This window comes from Tamandua tetradactyla, chromosome 1, assembly GCF_023851605.1.
Source record: "Tamandua tetradactyla isolate mTamTet1 chromosome 1, mTamTet1.pri, whole genome shotgun sequence".
Taxonomy (NCBI): domain Eukaryota; kingdom Metazoa; phylum Chordata; class Mammalia; order Pilosa; family Myrmecophagidae; genus Tamandua; species Tamandua tetradactyla.
The window spans coordinates 46892022-46904085 of record NC_135327.1 but is presented as its reverse complement, the minus strand read 5'-3'; the positions used below and the strand labels follow the sequence as shown (position 1 = coordinate 46904085).

General features: G+C 37.7%; 1 protein-coding gene across 6 annotated transcripts in view; it reads right to left on the bottom strand.

The window, feature by feature from the left end:
• Positions 1 to 12064, bottom strand: part of SEL1L2 (SEL1L2 adaptor subunit of SYVN1 ubiquitin ligase) — a 112309-nt gene that overhangs the window by 74326 nt on the left and 25919 nt on the right. For 4 of the 6 annotated variants that reach the window (XM_077115127.1, XM_077115133.1, XM_077115118.1 and 1 more), the window contains exons 2-3: positions 11049 to 11104; positions 6631 to 6799 (exon numbers count right to left, since the gene is read on the bottom strand). In XM_077115127.1, the coding sequence (XP_076971242.1) occupies positions 6631 to 6799; positions 11049 to 11104 (225 nt within the window). The remainder of the gene's footprint in view (positions 1 to 6630; positions 6800 to 11048; positions 11105 to 12064) is intronic. The other 2 variants (XM_077115125.1, XM_077115137.1) reach the window with 2 other exon arrangements.

Below are 12064 nucleotides of genomic sequence, written 5' to 3'. Positions count from 1 at the left end.
GCCACCGCGGCTTGGGGGACCGCTGATCCAAAGCTCCCAGCTGGCCCAGGAAGGAGGGAGGGAGGGGCTCCGGCCGCCAGCCACCACAGCCCGATGAAGCGCGCGCCTCTTGGGGACCTCACCGCAGGAGAGTTTCTTAGCCGGTCCAGCCGTTCCCAAATGGGGTACGCTGTGTGTCTGGTCTCTGTGTGGCTCCGGGAGCTGTTCTGTATCGTTTCTAGTTCTTTAGTAGTTGTTCTGGAGGAGGAACTAAGATCCGCGCGCCTTACTAAGCCGCCATCTTCTCCAGAAGTGCTAATTTCTTTAACAAGAACTTGGGTAAATGACTGGAAGGCATGTGTCTTGGTTTGCCAGGCTGCTATGACAAATATCACTCAAGGGGTTAGTTTAAACAACAGGAATGTATTGGCTGACAATTTTTAGTCTAGATGAAGTCCAAAATGAAGACATTGGCAAGATTTGCTTTCTCCCTGAGTCTGTACATTCTGGCATTAGCTGCCAGCAATTCTTGGGATTTATACACCTGCCTCCTATCACATGGATATGTCCTTTCCTTTATATCTTCTGTTGACCACCAGATTCTCTTTTTGAGGCCTCTAGTAATCTAGGTCAGACCCCATGCTACTTCAGTTGGGCCAGATCTGAACTAAAAAAACAACATCTTCAAGAGATCCTGTTTACAATGGGTTTAAACTCTCAAGAGTGAGGATTAAGATTATGAACATGTGTTCATTGAGGTACATAATTCAAAAATTTGAATGACAGAAAATTAGGAGATATGGAATGGTTTGATGTAACCAGCAGGTTGGAAGAATAGTCCAAAATGAACACATAGAAATTTCATAGGCAAAAATGTATACTGTTACACTTAGATTAAAAAATTTGGATGAAAACATAAGGAAGGATGAATTTTATGTGTCCATTTGGTGGGTTATGGTCCCCCAGTTATTATTATTCAAACACTAATACAGGTTTTGCTGTGAAGATATTTTTTTAAATGCAATTGTTTTGAGACAATATTCACACACCATAAAAACACCCGAAGTATGCTCAGGGTATCGTCACATAGTTGTACATATATCACCATGACCAGTTTTAGAACATTTTCATTACTCCAGGAAAGAAATAAAAATAAAAAAGAAAACCCAAATCCTCCCATACCCTTTGTCCTCCCTATACTGACCCTCATTATTGGTGTGGTACATTTGTTACTATTGATGAAAGAATATTAAATATTATTGTCAACTATAGCACATAGTTTGCAATAGGTACTATTTTCTCCATATACCCCTCAATTATTAACTCCTTGTAATAGTGTCATTCGTTTGTTCTAGTTCATGAAAGAACTTTTTAATATCTGTAGTTAATCGCAAATCACAGAGATCATCCACCATAACATTCACTGTGTTATGCATTCCCACATTTTAAACTCCAACTTTCCTTCTGGTAACATTCATGACTCTAAACTTCCCCTTTCCACCACACTCACACACTATTCAGTACTATTAGCTATTCTGTGAAAGTATTTTGTAAATGTATTAAAGCCCATACTCAGCTGCTTTTAAGTAAGGCAGATTATCATAGATAATCTGGTAGGGCCTGATTCAGTCAGGTGAAGGTCTTAGCTCAGAACTGCTTCCCTGAGGAAGGAGAAATTCTGCCTGTGGACACCAGCTTTACTCTCTACCTGGGAGTTCCAGCCAGCCCTTCCTCACTGCCTGCCCTATGGGTTTTGGATTTGCCTAGCCACTTCCCACCATCATCAATAGGCCAATTTCTTGCAATACGTTCCTTAATATATATCCTCCACTGGTTCTTTTTCTCTTGACTGAGAAACTGGCTTAGTACTTTTGAGGTGAGAACTTAGAGTTGGCTCTAAGTTCATTATTTGTCATCATGCAAGTTGATGCCCCCCCAAAAAAACCACAACTAACAGGATGATAGACACAATGTGCAAAAGCCACATAGTCCAGTGAGGTAGAGCAGCAATACGCTGTGCTCTGCGTGCTACTGCCATCATTTAATACTGACTCTCACTGAGATGTGTCTGGACATGATTTGGGTTTATATAAACTAAGAATTTTTTAAGAGATGGGTTTTGATTTGCTAAAGTTGATGAAACACAATATACCAGAAGTGGGTTGGCTTTTGCAATGGGGATATATTAGCTTACACGTTTACAATTCTAAGACCATGAAAATGTCCATATTAAGGCATTTGAAGACCAGCAAGCTTGGGCTCCTCTGTCAGATAACAAGGCACATGGTGACGTCTGCTGGTCCTTCTCCCCTGAATTTTGTTGCTTCCAGCTTCTGGTTTCAGTGGCTTCCTCTCAGCTTCTCTGGGACTCTTTCTGTGAGCTTTTCTTAAGTTCATTTTTCTGCCTCTGTATGTATCTTATCCTCTTAGAAAGGATTCCAGGGGTCTTATAAAGACCCACCTTGAATGAGGTGGGTCACCTCTTAATTGAAATAACCTAATCAAAAGGTCCCATTCACAATAGGTCTGCACCCAGGCTTGGATTGAAAGAACATGACTTTTCTGGGGCACAGACAGCCTCCAAACTGCCAAAAGATGTATTAAGAAATGTTACAAACTGCCTTGTGTGACGCAGTGAACTTAAATCACAGGTATTAAGTAGAAGGTGGTGACATCTGCCAAGAAGACCTGACGCAAGGTATTGACTAGATGATCTCTAAAGTTCCCCTTCTATTCTAAGGTTCTGTAATTTTACTTTCAATGACTGTGCTCCTGTGGCTGCTTTTTTAGTTTCTATATTTTCTCCCCTTGATATTCACTATTGTTCATCATGCTGTCATTATGTGTGCCACTAAAGCCCTTCATCCTTTTAGTTTATGCCACCTAATCACCCCTGTCTGGAAATCCAGGGGTGTTGGATGTCTTCTGGTTGCATCTCTAGTTTACTCCCCACCCTTCTCCACCCTGGCCTGGGGTGCTGATTCATACAGGCTGCACAAATGGACTCCCTGCCCCTCCAGAGGGCCACCAGCAGAGCATGTAAAGGAAGAGAAGAGAGTAAGCTGGGGGGTACTTATCTCCTCTTTTGCCCGGTATGGGTTGCTGTGGGGTGACTTTGCCCCTTGACCTGAGCTTGTAGCTCCTGTCAGACAGTCCTCTCCATACACCCCAGGCTTGCTCTCTCAGCATCCCAGCAGCCCGTGACTCTTCAGGCCCAGGGGTGGTGATGCTATCCTCATTACTACCAGGAGGGTGCTCTGCTTTCCCTGTGTCCTATCCTCACTTTCCAAATAGTCTTTTTATTAAACCATTCTCAAATGACCCCATTTAAATGTATCATTTGTTTCCTGCCATGACCTTAACTGATACTTCAAGTAACCAAGAATGTCAACATTTCTAGGTCACATCTAGAGTCAATTCTTCAGCTGTTCGATGAGCCAGTCTTTTAGAGGTAACTGTGAAAAAAATACCCTTATGATATTAAGGTAAAATTTTTTTAGAAATCTTTTGTTGAAGAAAGATTCTCATATAAAACAAGTAGAGACAAAGATCAAAAGAGTCCTACTGGTCTCCAAACTAATCTTTCCTTCCCCTAGGATCCCTTGGTTCTCAGTTTCTATCTATTGCTCTTGTTAGCAGTGGTCACTTTTCTAGTTATTTCTTGTCAGAAGGACACATTTGCTAATTTTATAAGTCTTGATGAATGGATAATATGGCTATTACAAGACAAGCTGCCCAAATGTCCTTGGAAATATTTGTAACGGGTAGCAATGAATGGCATGCATACTCCCTGGAGGTCTGGAGGATAGCAAGATATTTCTTTGAAGTTTTAGGTTTGATAATTCCAAATGTGAATTTTGAAATCTGCTGCATACACTTTTGCTGTTAGTCCTAAAATAGAAATGTTTTCGATAATTCACCATTACTTATTTTCCCCTTAAAACTTTCAAGGAAATTTGGGGCTCAGATGTTGCAGCATGTTTATCATAGAGCTCAATATTTGCCCAAACCTGTCTTGAGAAGCATGCGTTTAAAATTTCTCGATATTGTTAGACTGCTTTTGTGAGGCACTGCAGTAAAGGGCTGGGACTCTGGCAGTAGACCGTTTAAGCGCAAATCCCAATTTCCTTACTTAGTATTAGTTTGTGATCCTAAGCAAATGACTTAGTGCTTCAGATTTCACAACTATAAAGTGGAGATAATGGTAACTTGTCTTAAATTGTGTAAAACACTTAAAACAATATAGAAAACACTCAGAGTTAGCTTATTAATTATTGTTACTATTATAATTATTATTAGGTAAAATATCACCACTTCCACGTAAGGGAAAGGGATCTCATTGGAAAGATGTAATTATTTACTCTTTTAAGCAGCAGAAGCTCTCTTAAACAACCTCTATCTACCTTATTTGCCAAATTAATCGATTTTTTCCTTTCCTCTATCAAACCCACTTACTGATGTCCACGACGTACTACGTGCTTATAACTTGTGGGATGCTTTTAAATACACTTGTGCATTCCATTCCCACCACCAAAATCCATGGTGCTTCTTCCCAAACCTGTTTATATCAGTTGTACTGTTATTGCAATTATAGAATTTAATTAAACAATGTGTAGACGGATTAAATGTAAATGAAAAATAAAACATGAATATTTATTAGTGAAGTAATTGGAAATTGGGACACTTTGGGAAAACTTGTGTTCTAGTTTGCTAGCTGACAGAATGCAATATACCAGAGATGAGATGGCGTTTAACAAGGGGGAATTTAATAAGTTTTTAGTTTACAGTTCTAAGGCCGAGAAAATGTTCCAATGAAAACAAGTCTATAGAAATGTCCAATCAAAGGCATCCAGGGAAAGACACCTTGGTTCAAGAAGGCCGATGAAGTTCACGGTTTCTTTCTCAAGTGGAAAGGCACATGGTGAACACAGAATTTCTCTCTCAGCTGGAAGGGCACATGGAGAACACGGCGTCATCTGCTAGCTTTCTCTATTGGCTTCTGGTTTCATGAAGCTCCCCAGGAGGTGTTCTCCTTTTTCATCTGCAAAGGTCACTGGCTCATAGACTCTCTCCTTTGTGGTGCTGCTGTTTCTGAATCTCCCATTCTCCAAAACACTTCCTCTCTTATAGGACTCCAATAAACCAGTCAATGGGTGGAAATAAGTCATCACCTAATCCAGTTTAACAACCACTCTTGACTAAATCACATCATTCAGGAAGATGATCTGATTACAGTTTCAAACATACAGTATTGAATGGGGATTATTCTACTTTTATGAAATGGGATTTTGATTTAAAACATGGCTTTTCTAGGGGGCATACATCCTTTCAAACCAGCACAACTTGATAAAGGAGAGTCACTAAAAAAATTATCATACAATTAAATGGTTGGTTAGGCATTTATAAAAGACTGGGAAGAAGTCTGGATATCTGGAATGACTCTGCCCATGGAGTGTTCTGTAAATGTCTTTGGTTTGTGTGATGGTTAGGGTCTGGTGTCAACTTGGCCACATGATGAGGCCCAGTTGTCTGGTCAGGCAAGCACTGGCCTGACCATTACTGTAAGGACATTTTGTGGCTGCTTGATAAACCGGAAGGCTGGTGTATTAAATCATTAGTCAATTGATTGCATCTGTGGCTGATTACATATGCCATCAACTAAGGTGTGTCTCCCACCGATGAGATAATCCAGTCAGTTGACAACATTTAAGGAGAGACTCTCTCACTGCTTCAGCCAGAGAGCCTCTCCTGTATAGTTTGTCCAGACCCTTTACCAGAACTTCCAGATTCACAGACTGCCCTATGAATTTTGAACTCTCCTCTAGATAACCCTGAACAACAGTTTGTCACTCCATTAAAAACCTGGATTGGGATATGACAGTTGATTCGGTATGGGTGTGCTTTATACTAGCAATGCGAATCAATAAACCAATGCTAAATAAAAGGCAGGCCATGTCTCTATGTTAAAAAATTGTCAAATGAACATTTTGAGGTATATGATTTAGGTGAAAAATAAATTTAAGATATAAATGTATCATTTTTATAACACCATCAAAAACTGACATTTATTATTTTTCTTTGCCAAAGACATTTCCCTCTCATAAATGAGAAGCTAATACAATGGTAAATTACACATATGCATTAGAAAAGAAAAAAGCTTTCACGTGTCAGACTTAAATGTTGAATTCTAAATGTTCTTAAATTTTATAACAGCACCAGTTAATGCCTTCATACAGAATCTTTAGAGACATTATTTATGTTTTCTAGAACCTTGTTGCATCCAGAGAAATCGATCAACTTATATCCAGAGAAACTGATCAACTATCAGGTATGGCTTCATTTGGAAAGATTTTATGTTGCTAAAACAGAAATGGAAAAAGGGTATTATATAAATTTTGGTCTTCTTTAAAACATGAGGGTTTCTATTAGCAGAATAGCTGGTAAATTTTTTTTCCTGTGCTTCCTGATTATCAACCTTATCATTAAAAATTTTGAATCTAAGAAAAGGGATAGAAGTTGACAAAATTTGTGCCTCTTGTGTGTAAAAATATTTATGACTACATCCTAAGACTTTTTAGAAAGCAGCTATAAAATTTGATTTTTAGATACATGAAGTCATGTTAAATTTACATTTGAGAGAATTCTACTTACGATGATTTTTATTTCTTTTCAGCAGACCTTTATTTTGAATTCCTTTTATCCTTCTTTTACTTTGGCTCTTCTTTTTTTCTAAGAAATTTTCTTTTTTATTGATTACTTTTACCAATTTTCTTCGTTCCAGTACATGTGATAAAAATCGCTTGATTTCATTTACTGATACCTACAAAGAAAAATATGTTTGCTCATTTTGTTCACGGGTAACTTGTTAAAGTGAAATAACAGGAAAGTGCAAAATCCATCCATTCATGGCAAAAATACCGATTTAATGCAATTACCCTGAATCCTGCTTTTTTCAAATAAAAATGACAGGTGACTTTACTTCACTTTAAAAATCCACATCTTTTACAAATAGAGACCATTTTAAAACACATTACATTGTCATCTGAAATGGAGAGCCAAGCATTAGAACCTAAATATTATAAATAGTATAGTAGAAGATTTAACCAATTTGCTTAGCTACTGGTAAGTTGTCATGGTAATATCAATTGTGTGAACTAAAAAAAAAAAAAAAAAGATGAAGATAAGATGGTGGTATTGCCTTACACATTACAACAAATTTATAATTGTGGAAAAGAGAGAAAATCTTGTTACTGTCTAAAAGGAGCATGTAAAAAAAATATCCCCCAAGTACTTTTCAGAAGGTATATAATTAATTTATTTTAATTAGGGTGATGGACTTGGGGATTGTTTTGGGGTAGTAAAAATTAATGCAGGTTTTAAGAAAGAAAATCAAGAGCTTCAAAGCAGTAAATATTCTTGATTTATATGTATAGTTTTTCTTAAAATTACATTAGAAGATAAAACATTTCCTTGTAATTACCTCCAAGGAGAGTCAAGGATTTTTTCTTATTTGCTTGTTATTTTTCTGTACCATAATTTAAACTCCCTCTTTCCAGTGTCACTTTCAAGAATGCATAAAGCCTTCACCCCAAACACTTCTTATCTAGCCATCTATCACCTGACAAATATTTATTGAATGCTGATTATCAGCAATATAACTATGAACAAAATAGACGAAGTCCCTGCCCTTAATGGAGTTTACAAACATAGTAAGTAAATGTTATAATCTTAGGTGAATACTATAAAAACACTGAGAGGTTAAGGGGATAGAGTGAGGAGGATGTGATTTTCTGAGAGGGGACAGGGGTAGCAAAGACAGCAGAGCTGTAACCCAGGGGTCATGCAGGGAAGCCAAGCCATGTAAGGACCTAGAGTGTGATTCTTTTTGTGTTGTTGTAGAGTGGCCAGGTCTGCAGACAAAAAAGGCAAGATGCCTGGGTAAATTGGAATTTCAGATAAACAACAAAATGTTTAAAAGTATAAATAGGTTCTAAATACTGCATGTTAACAAGTAGACCCGCAGAATATAAGGCTCAACATCAATAGGTATTCGGTTCCCGGACCATGCACCCCCCCCACACTCCCTCCCCCCCCCCCACAAAAATCAACCCACAGGTGGTTGAAGTCAGTGGCGGCTCTTCCATGCTGTCATTCAGGAACCCAGGCAGATAAAGGTGTGCCACTTTTAACATGTGGATTCTGGAGTCTCCCTGAGCAGACAGAATGGAAAAGAGCACAGCGGACCATGTGTGGAAAGTAGTTCGTTTGGTTTGGATTGCTTCCTTATCCCTAATGGGTTAAGACCAGAAGTGACCATGTGGCTTTCAGTCACCCATTGGAGGAAACCCAGGCACACGGCTCCACCTGACTTCCAGGAGAGCCGGGAAACATTATTTGTCCAGGTATCAGGGAAAAAAGAATATGGACTTTGATGAGTCACCAGCATTCTCTGCTACAGTAGGATTATTGTATATTTGCCATCAAGTATACTCTTATGGGAGGGTGTTCCTACCTTAAACCTTTTGGAAATTCCCAAATTCCAAATTCCAGTAACTGTATTTGGCACATAGTAGACATTACGTTGAATGAATGTGGATATTGAAAAATGTTTAAATGAAGTCCTCCTAAATTTGAACAAGCTTGATTATTCTAGCTTGCAAAATGGGGCTAACGATTAACTATTTAAATAAGCAATTAACATCCCTTCTAAAGTTGTTAGGAGGAATGAATAGTATATGTGAAGGGGGTTTTAAAGGGTTAATAACCTAAGGGCATAATCTGGAATATAATAACATAAATCAAGGCATCAAAATGTGTAAAATAATCTAATCATCTATTGAAACAAGATCTTAATCTCAAAAACAAGAGTTTAGGCGAAGTAAAGAGTGGAAATGAGCACTCTAGGAAAACGGGCCAATACTGAGAGCTAGGCTGTTTCTCCTCAGAGTTTTCATTTTTGCGGTTGGTGGGCTGTCATGCTGGCCCCTCAGTCACACACTGGAGTTGCTCCCTTCCTTACTCCCCAGTTACTCCCTAGCAGTACTTTGATGCTTCCATGAACACCATTATTTTTTATTGAAGGCAATAATCCACAGAACTCCTAAGAAATGTAAATCCTTAACACAAGACAAAGTGTCTTTAAACACTTGTTTTTAAAGTGTGTATTTGTGTTTTCAAAAAGTGTGTTTTGGGGGGAATGGAGGACTGGGTATTCTTTCGTGAATTGTAAAGTTGTAAAGCCAGAATGAGAGAAAACTAGGGAAAAAGCAGCTCTATTTAGGTAGATGTTTCTAAAAAAATTATTATGCAAATGGTAATCATTATAAAAAGACAACCAGGATTTGGGGTCAAGATGGGGGAGTGTATCTCTGGCCACATAGTATCCTGTTCATTGCAAGGAAGTCGTGAACCAGTGTGGCAAGTTCTGTAAACTTAGGTTGCATTTCCTGTATTCTGGAGTGTGGTGTCATAGCCATTTGTAGTCTTCAGTCTTTTGATTTCTCTTGCAGTCTGTGTCCTAGGAGGTTAAGGTTGTTTAAAAGAGCAGATACTCCAGTGGAGACAGGTGGGATAAATAGTGTACAAATAGCCCACCTTAGCCTGTTTCCCCTTATCTTTGTATCTATCGTGATTTTGTAACTTTTCAATATTCTGAGATCTCTTAATGAAGTTTATAGTTTTCTTTTGCGCCTTTATAGGTTAAACTCAGATCCTTTCCTGTATTTACTATAGAAGCCTCACTAACTGATGCTGGACATTGGGAAGGACACTTAAGGTTCTGAATAGCATCCTTGACCCTAAGGAGTTAAGGAGCGCCTTGCTTCCAAAGGGGGCTTTCAAGTATTATTGGGCTGGCACCGCGTATCAGCAGACATCATGAGCCCACAAGAGAAAGCAATATGACTAAGACCCCTGCCCCTGTACCCTCCACCTGCCCTAAGACAAATTTTTTGAGCTGCAAGCCAAGAATCACTTCTATTTCTGCAGATAATAACCTCCTTGCTAATTAGGAGATGTCACAGTAATGGTGATGGGGAGGAGCTTAAGGTAGAGGGGACTAGAAAATGTTGCAATGTAGAAAAGGGTTTTGAATTTATATGGACATTTTTTCAAATTTACTCCTTTAATCTGCATTTCATTTTTGTTTTATCCATTGATAAACATTTCTTGAGTGCCTACTGTGTGGCAGTTACTGTTATAGCTGCTGGGGTTAATAATAGTGAACAGCAAATTTAAAAATTCCTGCTCTCATGGAGCCGATTTTCTAGAGGAGGGAGAGTGGCAATAAACATAATGTAACATGTTACAGAGTGATAATTCTAAGAGGAAAACTACAGTAGGGAATGGAGACGAAAGTGTTGGGGCAGGGTTTGTAATTTTAGATAAAGTGATTGCAAATTTAAGAATGTACAGGGAAGGAATCTCCAAAAAGATGACACTTGAGCAAAGTCCTGAGAAAGAGCTGTGTGTATGTCTTGGGGCAAGGGCATTCCCAGGAGGCCTGGCATGTCTGAGGAACAGCGAGGAGCTGAGTGTGTCTAGGATGGTGTGAGCGAGGGAGACAACATACAGCAGTAGGAGATGATATTGGAGAGAAGAGAGTGGGGCTAGACCACAGAGCTGAATAGGCAGGCCATTGTAACAACTTTGGTTTTACTCTATGTGAGATGGAAAGCTACTAAAGGGTTTTAAATAAAGGAGAGACTTGAAATTAATTACTCACATTTGGAGGATCATGTTAGCTGCTAGGTTGACAATAGACTGAAAATGTTGGATACCCTGCTTCAATCAAGTTTAATAAGCACCTGTGAATCTCTAAGCCAGATTTGTTCCTGGTCCTTTTTGTCTTAATTTAAGACCTCAGACAGGCCATGGCTTAGGAGAGGGCTCCGGCCTGATAACGGTCTTATCCTTTCACAGTAGACTGAATACATGTTTGCTGAATCAACGAACAAATGGTATTATTTAAAAATTTTTAAAAAAACAGAAACAATAGACAACAATTGTTTAAGAAATTCTAAGTCTTAATTTTCTTTTGGAAAAATAGAATGAGTCAGCAAAATGTTTACCTGTGTGGTGACATTTCTTTCTTTTAGCTTTTTATTAAGTTCTTCTGCATCAATATCTGTAATAAAACATTTTTATAAAATTTGAAAACATTTTCTTCTTAAAATTTCATTAAATAGTGTCTTTTGAAAAATATTTCCAGATAACTTTTAGAACTCCAAGAATAATAGTTGAAAATAATTTCAATTTAGAGTTACTAATAATGTGCTATAAAATAATTCTCCCACTGACAATTTTTAGATGCAACTTGGTACCAGCATTGATTTAAATACTTTAATGAAGTGTTCTGAAATGGAATTACTAGCATGAAGAAGCTCTACAAATAATAGAGCTAAATACAACGGTGGAAAACTTTCTTTGCTATAATTCAATGAAATGGTATCAATGCAAATAAATGCTCTTTATTAATAGAGAATATTGAAAAATAGAAGAGGGAATATAATCTTATATTTTTATCAATATGTCAAAGAGATAGCAAACATTAGTATAATTGAATGATAGAAATGTGGACTAGTTATGATTATATCAGGCTTTGGAATTTGAGAAAAAAATTTTCATAAGAAAATTTTTAAGTTTTAATGAATTTTTATAAATAGAATTGACCCTATATATACTGTATAGAATATATATCTATTTATTGATATATTTAATTTCTGCAGAATGCTTCAAATTTCTTATACATTTAGAAAAACTGCTTTTGATGTGAGGAAAAAATAAATTTGACTTCATTAAAATTATAATTTTGTTGCTTTAAAAGATACTATTGAGGGTGGGCAACAGTGACAGAATTCTTGCCTGCCATGACCAAAACCCGGGTCTGAGTCCTGGACCTGCCCAGGCAAAAAAAACAAACAAACAATACTATTGAGAGAGTGCAAAGACAACCTATAAAGTGGGAAAAAATATTAAATCATATATCTGATGAATGTTAAGCACATAGAACTAGTACAGCATGGGAGCCACTCAGTGAGTTTATGCAATTAATTAAATGTTCATGCATAATTTGTTATTGAGTATG